This window comes from Phoenix dactylifera, chromosome 8 (assembly GCF_009389715.1).
Source record: "Phoenix dactylifera cultivar Barhee BC4 chromosome 8, palm_55x_up_171113_PBpolish2nd_filt_p, whole genome shotgun sequence".
In the NCBI taxonomy this organism is placed as follows: Eukaryota; Viridiplantae; Streptophyta; class Magnoliopsida; order Arecales; family Arecaceae; genus Phoenix; species Phoenix dactylifera.
Window position 1 is genome coordinate 27,841,993 of NC_052399.1, and position 12,878 is coordinate 27,854,870.

Consider the following 12,878-nt stretch of genomic DNA (forward strand, 5'->3'; position numbering starts at 1 on the left):
GATGGTTTATTCATATTAGACCTTGATATATCCTTTGAGCTATCCCTTTTATCCCTGCAAAATAAAGAACATTATGGATTAAAACGTAGCATGATAAACGAAAATTCCTCTATGTTATGGCACCGAAGATTAGGTCATATCTCCATAAAAAGAATCAAGAGATTAGTAAATGATGAAATTTTACCAACTCTTGACTATGGTGATTTTGAAACTTGTTTAGACTGCATCAAGAGAAAGCAGACTAACAAGTTTAAGAAAGGTGCCATAAGAAGCACAAATTTATTGGATCTCATTCATACAGATATATATGGGCCCTTTTCGACCCCATGTTTTACTGGTCATAAATATTTTATCACCTTTATTGATGATTACTCACGCTATGTGTATCTCTACTTGTTGTATGACAAGGCTGAAGCATTAAATGCCTTTAAGCTTTTCAAAACAGAGGTAGAGTTACAACTTGATAAAAAGATTAAAGTTGTGAGATCAGGTAGAGGTGGTGAATACTACGGTAGGTATACTGAAACTGGACAACATTTAGGTCCATTTGCTTGATTTCTTCAAGAGTAAGGTATAGTTGCACAATACACTATGCCTGGTACTCCTGATCAAAATGGAGTTGCGGAAAGAAGAAACCGAACATTAATAGAGATGGTAAGAAGTATGATTAAAGGAAAAAAACGAGAGAGGTATTTCACTAGCATAATTAAATTCTGCAAATATATAATCAAGTCAAAAGGCAAATATTGCCGTACCCAGAGCACAAGGCTATTCTAGATCTATAAATATAAAATTATGTTAGCAATAATCAAGGATTTAGTCCCATGCATTAGTGTACAATGAATCATTTTTTCATGAGAATAATATAAATGAACATATTCTCCATTCAGAGAAAGGATGATTTTTTTTCTCTTTCTTATTGAGAAGGATGAAAAAATGAAGGGGAGACAGTGAAATTACAAAAGGTAATTCATAAGAAAACATGAAAACAATGGATTTTTTTTAAAAAAGGCCAACGCCAGAAAGCCTGACTCTAATAATGGGGAGAGCTTGCGGATAACAAATAGGTAATAAGACAGTCTTTTTGTATGTTAGTGATGCCATAGATGAAGGTTTTGAGAAAATAAGATCAAATGAACTCCGCCAATCCTGCATTACCTTTTAACGCAAGGATACAAAGATTGGATGTGCTTCCATCATCTTCATGTTGCTTAACAGATTAATCAAATAGGTCCTAAATTTTTGTGTGCCAGAGAAAAGATGTTATTAATGCCAATTACATGTACCTGTGCCCCACTTATGTCCGTGTTTTAAGAGTTAGCAGCTCCTGAGATGAGGAAAGTCAAGTATCATTTTGGTTAACCAATTCTGGGAACTGCAATGACTCAAATTATAGTTTTGCATCACAACAGCACGCTGTAGTGCAAGTATCAGGACTCACAATTTGAGCACACGGGCAAAAAGAAGACATGCTATGACAGTGTATGAGATTGAGAGAATTTCCAGTAGAATTGAAAGGATTGAACCAAATGGTTAGCATGAATATTTTGAGCAATTAAAGCCTACTTGGTTTTACAAAGTTGAAAATTAAAAAGAAACAGGAGAAGGAAATCATGATGTCATGGCATTACAACAAGTTGTCATGTTCTGAATTACAGTGGCATCAATTACGAGAATTTCAACTCAACTCTCCAGCAACAGGCACCCTGACAACCAAATGCTAATATTGAACCAGAACAAGATACCTTAATTGCAGACACTTCCGATACATAATACATCTGTTTATGAGAGGTTAATTTACAGCCTACTACACGAGCACAAGATTACCAAAGACAGAACAAATGAAAAGATGACCAAAAATTCTATCACATGCGGAGTATGCAGGATCATGTCAAAAGAAGTTGTAGTCTGGTGCCCACTAATTTGGAAAGAATGAAGTCATACAGTGCTTGGGGCAAACCATCTTAAATGCTTTAGCCAATATTTATAGGTAACGCGGTTGAGCCAGTGTAGCTAAGATGAATTTCTTGAGGCAGTAAGTGATATTGAATTGAGAGTTCCTCAAATATTTTCTTCATCTCAAGAACAAGATCAGTCCTCCTGCTGTTCTTCTCCACTATGTTCTGATGGTTCATAGTGTGCGTAACATACAGGGCCATGTTCATCTTATTTACATTCACAATGTCCTTCACTACTATGCTGTGATCAGGATGCCAGTGGTTGGGTTTGCTTTCCATGTACCTGAGAGCACAAAAAGGCCAAAACAACAGGATTTTTTTTCTACAATCAGAGGAAGCATTATAACAGATCTATTTATAATATCAATAAAGCGATGTATATATGTACAATATAAAAAAAAATCAAGGAAACTGCAGGTGTAATAGTATGACAGATAAAACTCTGTTACGAGGAACTAACTAATCCCCATGTAATTATCAAACAACAATTAGTTAGCAGTAAATCGGTGTATTACACTTTCCACTAATTTAAATTTCCAAGCAATCATTTGTGGTACCAGGGAAAAATAGAAGGGTGGTTGCAATAGCCATGTCAAGGGATTCTTTTTTTACTAAGGAAACATGTCAAGGGATTCTCATCCTCTAGGATTAGCACCATATCTATGATAAATATAAAAATTGAAAAAGTTATAGCTAATAGCACTCTGCCAATCAAGAAGCAAAATACATTGTGACAAATGAGCAAAATCAATAGCTTACGCTTTTATTCTAGATTTGACAGCTCCAATCTTCTCCACTGAAGTGGAAACATCAACAGAGAAATCAATGGTATCGCCCATGTCTGGACTTCGGTAGAAGTTGCTGATTGGTTTAGTTGCCAAGACGGCATTTGGGTAATAAATCTTCTCATTGTTAAATTTCAAGAAAACAGTAGTCAATATATTCATTTCTTCTACAATCATCTGCATAGGCAGCAACCATAGAGTATATTTCATTGTCTGTAAGAGACCAATTACCAAATACCTGACATGGAGATTGTAATGCTTGAAAGTTACCTGAACTCCATCCACAACACAACGATCACCAACATCAAAAGGGTGCATAACAAATACAAATATGATTGCTTCAAATGCCGTCTTGCAGGTATTTCCAAACATAAAGGCCGCCACTACGAGCTGTGATGACAGAAAGACAAGTACTTTTGTTGTTGCAACACCCATCAAAAGCAGCGTGATGATTATGATTACAACAATAACAATGGCTGTTGCGAGTTTGTGGAGTTGGTTGACTGCCGTTTTGGTGTCATTTAAGGAATGTGCCAGCGATTTACGATCAAGGTAGACCTTCACCTGAAAACAAGAAAACAAAGATGTGGTTAGATATGGCGCAAACTGCAAATAAATTTCATCCTAAGGGTCTGTTTGGATATTTCTGCAAGATTAGGCTTAAAATCCTGTAGGAATCGAGCATGGCCTATCCAGCACATATCTTTTAAACTATATGTACAGATTATCTCTAGTATTATAGAATATAAGGCTTGGCCCAGCCCATGTAAACTGGACCTCTTCCAGTCCATTCCTGTAGGATGGAAAGAAAAAAAAGATCCGTTGAGGTCATTTTTTTTCCCCATGGGATTTGAGCTGGCCCACCTGAAAAAAATTCTTTGAATACTGTGAATATGGGCCTAGCCTGGCTTGTATTTTTGTGAATCTCGTTGGATTGCATAGATTATCCAAATAGGCCGATATTGCATCTTATATAATGATTTTTTCCCCCTTTTACCAGCTTGCTATTAATTGTAACCTGGCTAGATACTACAATTCATGCGCTGAAATGTTGAAGAATATCTATAGACTAACATGAAAATTAAACAAAATAAAATGATATTTGAATACGCTATGGCATCAATTAAAACATTCTAAACGTAGATATGAAAAAATTGTAATTACCACCCAGTTCCTCAATGCAGATTTTTTTATCCTTCCAGTCTCTGCAGCTCCTTCAAACAATGGAAGAACGATATCGACTTCCTCCTTGCTAAAAAATCTCAAAAGATCCTCTGCATCAATATATCTGTGGTCCAACAGAAAGCCAACACATCAGTTAATATTAAAGAGGAAAACAAAGAGAAATTTAATACTTCAGAAATCTCCCACTTGCAACCAGGCTTCGCAACATTCTTAAGAATTCGGTAAGCTGCAGCTTTTGCTTCCCATTCACTAGTTATTTCCCCATCCTTATGCTCAGCCCCCTCCTCATCAAAACTCTCAATTGTATTTGAAATTGTCGTAAGCCCTGATGTCCTAATCACATTGATCAGGCCCTTCATCGTCCAAGCCGAGACCTTCTCCTGCTTCAACCTATGAAGCTTGCTAACATCAATCACCTCCTGCTCCTCCCCCTTTTTCCCTGTCCCCTTCCCCATGCTCCTAAAGCTCAATTTCCCGGTACTCTTTGCAGTCCCCACCTTCTCAGCCAACTCCATCACCGGCGGCCCCGAGAGTGTCTGCAGCACATATTGATGAAAGATGGACTCTTGGATTCGATCAAAGAACCTGTTCATATGGAAAGCAGAAGCTAAAATCTTCATCAAAAGCGTCTTCACCAACCATATAACCGATCCAATCAGAAGCGAAGCCAGCGCCCGGGAGACGTAATTGAGAACTTTTTCTGTCTTGGGCGATCGCCGAACTCCTTGATTGAACAAAAGTGACCAAGAAAGCAGAACCAGACCCAACCAAGTGCAAACTTGAACACTATTCTTCAGCCCATACACAAAGTACAGCACTTTCTTCCTCAGAAGGAAGTTCATTTCTATCAGGAAAACAAGGACAGTGATGAACCATTGAGTTACCAATCGGCCACAGCAAATTACCGTCACCATGAGGCACCATTTCCAAATCTCCAGCCCCCAGATCACAAAGCCCTGCAGCCGGCGAACCGTCAAGCTCGCAACGAGGCACCCCATGGCAAGGATTAGTATCATCCATTCGATCAAGGTCCTAACTTTCCACTTCCTTGCCCGCTTTCCGCTCTCGGGGAACTGGTCCTTCTTATAAATCTCTTCATCCTCCTCCTCCTCTTCGTCGGCGGCAGCCAATGGGGTCTTGGGCGTGCCGGAGGCCCTAGGATTCGGAGAGCTATGGCATGGGGCGCTCGAGGACCGATCATGGGCTGGCGGGCGGCCGTCTTCAACCGATCTGGAAGCACTGGGGGGTAGAGGCTGCTCGACGAATCTGGATTTAGGCTTGGATATGGAGCGGCGACGTAGGAGGGCCTCGGACTGGGGAGGCCGGGGGGGCTTCTTGAGGCTGGAGCTGGATTTAATGATCTCAGGGGAAGGGTGTCCAATGGGAGAGGGGGGCTTGGGCTTAGGGTTAGGATCTTTTTGGAGATCATCCAAAGACTCCACCTTCGGGACACTGGTGTGGTTCCCAGAGGGATCTGGTGCTGCCCCTTCCTCTGGGATCACTAAGACCACCTCCACTTGCTTCTTCTCGAAGGTTTCCTTCAGGGGATCCATGGAAACCCTAGAAAACTTTCCGTAAAATCCTAGCTTGTGAATGCTGGTGGAGAGAGAACTTAGAAACCCTAACCCTAGCTCTTTCCAGAAGCCTCGCTAACGCTTTTTTTTGTTAAAACCCTCGATAACCCTTTTAAGCTCTCTTCTCTAAGCTTTGTTTCCATTTTTTTTTTCCGGGAAGCGACTAGGTTTAGGGTGGGAGTACTTATTGAAAATAGCCGTTAAGCATTTAAAAATTCAAAAGCAAATCCTCGCCTTGCAAAGAAGACGATCTGCTGCAATGTTCTCAACAGCGAACGGTACTCTTACCATATCAGAGCCTGCCAAGTGATGCTTTAAAAGTGCGGCCACAACAAGGGAGTTGGTGAAGCAGTACGTGTTCAGCTACTTCGGGGAGGAAATTGGTGTTGGCTATGAGGGTAATGCAAGGGTTCGGGTATTATCTTTTGATCTATGTAGATGGATTAAAAAAAAATCAACATGCTTTGAGATCTATACGCGATCCAATTGTTGCCGTGATGAATCCGTAATGCAAAGATGGCGAGAATCGTCTGTTGACATCTCGGAGGTTTTGCAGGCGAGGTTTTCCGCCGAGGTTTTGCAGGCGAGGTTTTCCGCCGAGGTGGTTGACATCTCGGAGGAGGAGTTGGAGGTCGCTCGTGCGGAATGGAGGAGCACGGCGATCATTGTAAGAAGTTTGGGGAGGTCAGTGCCAGGTGAGTGGATCGCGAGGGAGATTAAGAGGGTTTGCCAGTTGGATTATACCGTGGAGGTCTTCCCGCTGATGGATGGGGTCACAGTTCTCCGGTTTTCCAAGGAGAATGATCGCGAGGCTGCGGTGATGAACGGCCCCTGGATGGTGGCCGAGCAGTTGTTGGCGATGGAGAGGTGGCGACCGAACTTCGTGCCCGGTGCCACGGGGGTAGGCAGGGTGGTCGTCTGGCTCCGGCTGCCACGGCTTCCAGTCGACTATTGGAGGAAGGGAACCATTTACAAGATCGCTGCTAGAGCTGGGAATCCGTTGGCACTGGATGGATTCACGGAGCAGGGGCGGAGGTTTGGGTTCGCAAGAATCAAAATTGAGCTCGACTGTTCTGGCCCCCTTAAACCCGGAACGCTGGTGAGGGGAAGATCCGGCGGTGTCGATGAGGCTTTTTGGCAAAGCTTCGTCTATGAGAATTTGCCGGCGCCGTGCTCCAAGTGCGGTCGGATCGGGCACGCGGCGCCGGAGTGCGGGCGTTTCCCTCCGGTGGTAGGTCTGGGGGAGACGATGGAGACAGGGGGGAGGAAGATGACGGGTACTGGAGTGGATGACCAGGGGGCTGCTGAACCGGAGCTTGGGGTGGCGGATGCTGTGGAGGAGCCGGCGGTGTATGGGCCATGGATGGTGACGAGCCGTACCTGGCATAAGTCGGTGGCCAAGAAGCCGGTGCCGAGGAAGGAGGCAGCTGAGGAGGGCTCTCGGCCGGATCCGGTGACCACTCCCTCCCGCTCCAGTGAGATTTCTTCTGGGGTATCCTCACCGGTCGACCTTGAAGGGTGGCAGAAGCCTTCCAAGGTGGCGCGGAGGAAGACGCCGGAGAAGGACGTCACGATGGCTGGTGCGGGGACGGCCACGGGTGAGCTGAGTCAACCCGAAGCAGATACCGAGCCAGGCGCCGGGTCGGGGCGGGGTCGACTCGGTGCGGCTGTGGGTCGGGGAACTGGCCCAGGTGAGTGCGGGCTGTCTGTTGGACCGGGCCGGGTGTCTGATACACTGGATGGGTCGGATGCTGATCCGGGCTGTGGTGGGATTGGGCCGAGTCCGAGGAAGAGGTCCAGAAGCCCCTGTCGTGGGTTTGGGTCAAAAGGGCTTAGTGCGATGGGGAGCTATGCTAATGGTCGGCCGGACGCTGGGGGCCATCGGAGGAGCTGGAGTTCTCCTCCACCGCTTTCGGCGACGAGCAACCGCCCCCGCGGGCGGAGCGCGATGGCGGGGGGGCCGGCGACACATCACGGCGGGGGATGATGGCGGCCTCTGGAAGGAAAGTGAAGAGGGCAAGCTCGGCAGCGGCGGGCCTCTCGCAGCCGGACGGCGACCTCCGTTTTGTGCGATCGAGGAGGTGGGACGTAAGGTCGGGCTGGATCGGCGTGGGACGGCTTCGGACAATGTCAGGCGAGGTAAGGCTCCTGTGCTTGACTCGTTATCTGTTTCCCTTTCGCCCGGTTCTTTGGGCCACGGCACGGCACCCATGTCAAGCCGTGGGGAGTGTGCTCTTGGGAGACAGGAGGCGAGGGATCCATGCTCTAGTGAGGACCTTAATGGCGGTGGAAGAGCTGGGGGGACCAGTGTGTTGCCGTGTGGGGGGACGGAGGGGGTTATGGGTACTGTGGCGGGATGCAATGTTGCTGGTGGCACGGCACAGCAATCGGGTACTGTGGCACGATCCGTTGATGGAGGGGATCACAACCACATTCTATTCCAATTAAAGGCAGCGGTTATGCAGGTAAGTCCAGTGGAGCCGGCTAGTGGAGGGACCTTGGAGGAGGTGGTTTTCCATGATTGCAACCCCGGGGGAGGGGGTTGTGATAAACCCATGGGTGATTTATGAAGGTTCTTCTATGGAATTGCCGTGGCGCGGGGAAGCCTTCTTTTGCCCCGGCATTTCGGAGGGTTGTGCAGCAGCACAATCCGGACATTTGTGTAATTTTGGAGACCCGGTTGTCGGGACAGAGCTTACAGAAAGCTAGGAGAGCGGTTCCGAGGTCATGGGGATTCTACTCAGTGGAGTCTCAAGGGCTATCAGGTGGTATTATTGTTACATGGGCGCAGGGGCCATGTAAGGTGGATATTTTCCATGTCTGTTCCCAGGAGGTGATTATGGTAATTTCGGAGGGTTGTATGAGGCCGTGGGTATTTGCCGCGGTGTATGCTAGTACTGATTTCAGGGTGCGACGTATACTGTGGGAGGAGATTTCTCAGCTGATCAGGGTGGGCTACCCCATGTTAGTTGCAGGTGATTTTAACTGTATTACAGATCCTTCTGAGAAGATGGGGGGTAGACAGTTTACTTTTGAGAGGAAGATTACGGAGTTTCAGGATTTTCTGACATCGACTGGTTTGATAGACCTGGGATTCGTGGGCCCTAGGTATACTTGGTGCAATAATCAGCAGGGTCGGGCTAGAGTGTGGGAGCGACTCGATAGAGCTTATGGGACCGCTGGATGGGTTCAGTGCTACCCGGATCACCGGGTGAGTCATTTACCGAGGATAGCGTCTGATCATTGTCCTCTTCTGATTAGCACAGATGTACACATTCCAGTTCGACCCCCATTCAGATTTGAGAAGATGTGGCTATGCTATCCGCGGTCGTGGGGGATGGTGAGGGAGGCCTGGAGGACACCAGTCAGGGGGGACGCGATGTACCGGGTGTCCCGGAGATTGGAGTTGACGAGGAGGCGGTTGAGGAGATGGAATCGCGAGGAGGTTGGAGATATCTTTAGGAGGATCGAGGAGTCAGAGGAGGCTATTGCCAGATTACAGGTGCAGGAGGCTCAGGGGGGGGCCTTATGGAGGGGGAGATGGTAGAGCTGAGGTCGCTTCTGTCACTACATGACTGCCTTCTTAGACAGCAGGAGATTTTCTGGAGACAGAAATCGAGGGTCCAGTGGATTTTGGAGGGGGATAGAAATACCAGATTTTTCCACCAGGCGACAGTTATTAGAAGGCATCAGAACAGGGTCAGAGCTATCAGGGGTGAGGATGGGCAGTTGACAGAGGATCCGGATATGATTCAGAGGATCATGGTCAGTTTCTTCAGGGCCAGATGGACCGAGCAGACTACAGGAGGGAGTACTGTGGGCATACCACCGCCGTCGACAGGGGTATCTGAGGATGAGACTGGTGCATTGATCAGACCGGTGTCGGAGAGGGAGATCAGAGAGACGATGTGGTCCCTTGAGGGGGACAAGGCCCCGGGGCCGGATGGGTTCCCACCGCTGTTCTTCCAGAGATATTGGATGATTGTAGGACGAGATGTGACGGCGGCCATTCAGCAGTTTTTCGACACGGCAGTGATGGCGGCAGATTGGCAGCAGACTTTTATTACCTTGATTCCGAAGCGGCAGGACGCTACGGAGCCGAGTCATTACCGGCCGATTAGTCTTTGTACGACTTTGTACAAAGCTACGGCTAAGATCATTGCCGCCAGGTTGAGAGTTGTTCTTCCTAGACTCATTGGTCCGGAGCAGGGGGCTTTCCTGGAGGGGCGGAGCATATCTGATAATGTGCTTATTGCCCAGGAGTTTATGTTTGATCTCGGTAGGGCCCCGGTGAGGGGAAGTTTGATGGGGATCAAACTTGATATGGAGCGGGCATATGATAGGATGAGATGGGATTTCCTGGAGCAGTCTTTGCAGGGGTTTGGCTTTCATGAGAGGTGGATTAGATGGGTTATGGGATGCATTCGGATCCCTTCTTTTGCCATTCTGGTGAATGGTACGCCGTCCCGGTACTTTGTGTCATCTGGAGGGTTGCGCCAGGGATGCCCCCTTTCCCCGCTATTGTTTATTATCTGTGCAGATGCCTTGTCTAGATCCCTACGCCAGGCAGTGGATTCTCAGGAGTTGGAGGCTTATAGGCCGGCGATTGGGGCCCCTGCGATATCTCACTTGCTATTCGCCGATGATTGTTTGCTTCTTGCCAGGTCGACGCGTCAGACGACACGGGTTATAGGTCAGATTCTTCAGGTCTACTGTGCAGCATCAGGACAGAGGGTCAATTTGACCAAGTCAGCTATCATTTTCAGCCCGAAGATCAGACTGGCTATGAAGCATGTGATATTGGAGACTTTGGGGGTCGGTGAGCAGGTGGGCTTGATGACGTATTTGGGTATTCCATTGTCTGTTCGGCGGTTGCGGAGCGGGGATTGTATGCCTTGTGAGCTTGGTATTAGACGCAGATTAGCGGGATGGCGGATGCACACTCTATCTATGGCAGGGAGGATCACCTTGGTGCGTTCGGTTCTTTCATCAGTCCCCATCTATCTGCTTACCAATGCCATTGTCCCGATGAGATTCCTGCGATCCCTGGAGCGGTTGTTCAGGGACTTTATATGGGGGAGGAGTAGCGGCCGAGGTGGTGTTCACTTGATGTCGTGGGAGGTGGTATGCCAGCCTACCAGCTGTGGTGGTTTGGGGGTTCCAGCCTTGGCAGCGAGGCGTGAGGTTCTAGCAGCCAGACATGCGGCTAGATTTGTGCTTGAGCCCGAGTGTCTATGGTCCTCGTTGATGAGGGCTAAGTATGGCGCCTTGGTATCGGGTGTGCGTGTGGGACGGCGTCATTCCCCGATGTGGAGGGAGATGTGTGCCAGAGCCACGATGGTGCTTCCGGAGATTGGATGGGCTATTGGCGATGGTCAGTCTATCGATGTGATGGAGGATAGGTGGTTGTTTGCGGAGCCGCTATGCAGTATGCCGACCATGGTGGACTCGACGAGATTAGCAGGGTGGAGAGTCAGTGACTTATTGGATGCTGAGGGAGGGTGTTGGAGAGAGGAGTTGGTTCGGGAGGTCTTTGGGGAGCAGTTGGCAGAGTTGGTCCTAGCCCGAGCGACCCCGGGGGGGGGGGGGGAGGCGGATAGGCTAGTATGGATACCGACGGGACGATCTCGGGTGCGAGCTAGGGATCTTCATGCAGTGTTCAGTAGGGAGCCAGTGCGACAGATGGAGGGGCGGTGGATATGGAGGATGCGGATTCACCCGCGTGTGGCACTATTCATATGGAAGGTGGCGCGGGGCTGCCTTCCGACTAGGAGTGTGTTAGTGCGGCGTGGTATGAGGATTTCTCAGTATTGTGAGATATGTGCAGATATCGAGGAGACTATGGAGCATGTTCTGCTGCAGTGCCCTAGGGCTCGAGACATATGGAGGAGTTCATCGGTACTGTTACCGGCCTCGGTGGTGCTGGCGCAGGATCTGATCCATTTGCTGAGAGATTCCGTGCGGCGGCCCAGATCTCTTGAGGTAGGGATTTTTGTGGCGTACCTGTCCTACCAGATATGGTTGGACAGGAATACCGGTATATTTGAGGGTAGGAGGGCGCCTCCGAGGATGGTGGTAGATCGGGCGATGGCGCTTGCGAGGGAGGTTATTGGGGCGACTTCGGTAGTCACCTCTGGGCAGGTCAGGGACATCTGGGGTGCTCATCACGCTGTTTCAGCGCCATGGTTTGCCTTTGTTTCTTGGGCACCCCCACTCCCTGGCTATCTCAAGGTGAATTTTGATGGTAGCAGGTCGGCAGATGGTTTGTATGGAGGGGTTGGATTTGTCATCAGGGACCATCGTGGTAGGCTGATCGCAGCAGGTGGACGGCGCACGCCTGGATTTACAGTGGTGGGTGCAGAGTTGCAGGCGGCTTGGGAGGGTATTTCCTATGCGAGGCAGATATCCGGGGCCGAGCGGGTGTACCTCGAGGGTGATTCAGCGGTGGTGATTGATTTGATTCGGGGTGTGGATCGGTTTGGGGATGGCCATCCCCTCATCCGAGAGTCCCGTAGGGTGGCTCAGATGATGGTTGACTTCCATGCAGCACATGTGTTTAGGGAGGCGAACCGGGCAGCAGACTGGGTCGCCTCCTTTGTCGCTCGGCACTCAGGTGTCTTTTTGTGGACGTCTGATGCAGACGTCCCTTCACAGTTGTATTTTTTGCTTTCCCGTGATTTGGAGGGCTGTACTCACGTCCGATCTATATGATATGAGTAGCCGTTTTTACCAAAAAAAAAAAAAAAAAAAAATTGGGTTGAAAGCCGCGAGGTCACTTCGGAGATACCCTCTGACGAAAAGAGAGTGGGTTGGCTAATGCACTTCAAATTTTATTATTTATTATTTTTTTTAGCTGTATTTGTATCCATAATACATAATATATTTGTTTTAAAAGAATAAAAAAAACAAACCAAAAGAAAACAGATTGAGGAATATAGACATGGATTTCTAATGCTTGTATTTGTGCCAACTAACATGCTTTGGGATCTATAAGAGATCCAATTGTTGACGTGATGAATCGGAAATGCAAAGACGATGATAATTGACTGTTAGAGATCAGAAAAACTAGGTTGAAAGCCGCAAGGTCGCTCCGAAGATACTTTCGGGATGAAGAAGAGTAGGTTATCTGATGCGCTTTGGAATCTATTAATTTTTTAGCTGTATTTATATTCATAATGTATAATATATCTGTTTGGAAGAAGAAAAAAACAGAAGGAAAACAGATTGAGGAATATAGGCATGGAATACCATCAAGGTGGTAGCTCAGTTGGAACGGGGCGTTTACTTCCAACCAAGTGGTTTCAGGTTCGAAACGCGCGGGCGTCGATTAAATTTGGAGATTTGGGCGCGGGTCTGGAAGTGCTACTGGTCGGCTG

General features: G+C 47.9%; 2 protein-coding genes across 2 annotated transcripts; one reads left to right on the forward strand and one right to left on the reverse strand.

Moving 5' to 3' along the window:
* Positions 1-1,600: 1,600 nt before the first annotated feature.
* Positions 1,601-5,651, reverse strand: LOC103704960 (mechanosensitive ion channel protein 10-like). Its single transcript, XM_039129427.1, has 5 exons — positions 4,115-5,651; positions 3,908-4,031; positions 3,014-3,307; positions 2,718-2,920; positions 1,601-2,241 (listed from the first exon to the last, which is right to left on the reverse strand). The coding sequence occupies exons 1-5, from the start codon at positions 5,479-5,481 to the stop codon at positions 1,974-1,976; spliced, it is 2,256 nt and encodes a 751-aa protein (XP_038985355.1). The 5' UTR covers positions 5,482-5,651; the 3' UTR covers positions 1,601-1,973.
* Positions 5,652-7,712: 2,061 nt separating this feature from the next.
* LOC120111751 lies at positions 7,713-12,213 on the forward strand. Its single transcript, XM_039129638.1, has 3 exons — positions 7,713-7,967; positions 8,075-9,004; positions 9,115-12,213. The coding sequence occupies exons 1-3, from the start codon at positions 7,713-7,715 to the stop codon at positions 12,211-12,213; spliced, it is 4,284 nt and encodes a 1,427-aa protein (XP_038985566.1).
* The last annotated feature ends 665 nt before the right edge of the window (positions 12,214-12,878 follow it).

Excerpts from the sequence above, each read along its gene's own strand:
- LOC120111751 (XM_039129638.1), top strand. The coding sequence starts at position 7,713 with ATGTCAAGCCGTGGGGAGTGTGCTCTTGGGAGACAGGAGGCGAGGGAT. Across the intron at positions 7,968-8,074 it reads TAAAGGCAGCGGTTATGCAG|GTTCTTCTATGGAATTGCCG; the intron begins GTAAGTCCAGTG and ends TGATTTATGAAG. Across the intron at positions 9,005-9,114 it reads AGGCTATTGCCAGATTACAG|AAATCGAGGGTCCAGTGGAT; the intron begins GTGCAGGAGGCT and ends TTCTGGAGACAG.
- LOC103704960 (XM_039129427.1), bottom strand. The coding sequence starts at position 5,481 with ATGGATCCCCTGAAGGAAACCTTCGAGAAGAAGCAAGTGGAGGTGGTC. Across the intron at positions 4,032-4,114 it reads GTTGCGAAGCCTGGTTGCAA|ATATATTGATGCAGAGGATC; the intron begins GTGGGAGATTTC and ends GTTGGACCACAG. Across the intron at positions 2,242-2,717 it reads GTCAAATCTAGAATAAAAGC|GTACATGGAAAGCAAACCCA; the intron begins GTAAGCTATTGA and ends TTGTGCTCTCAG.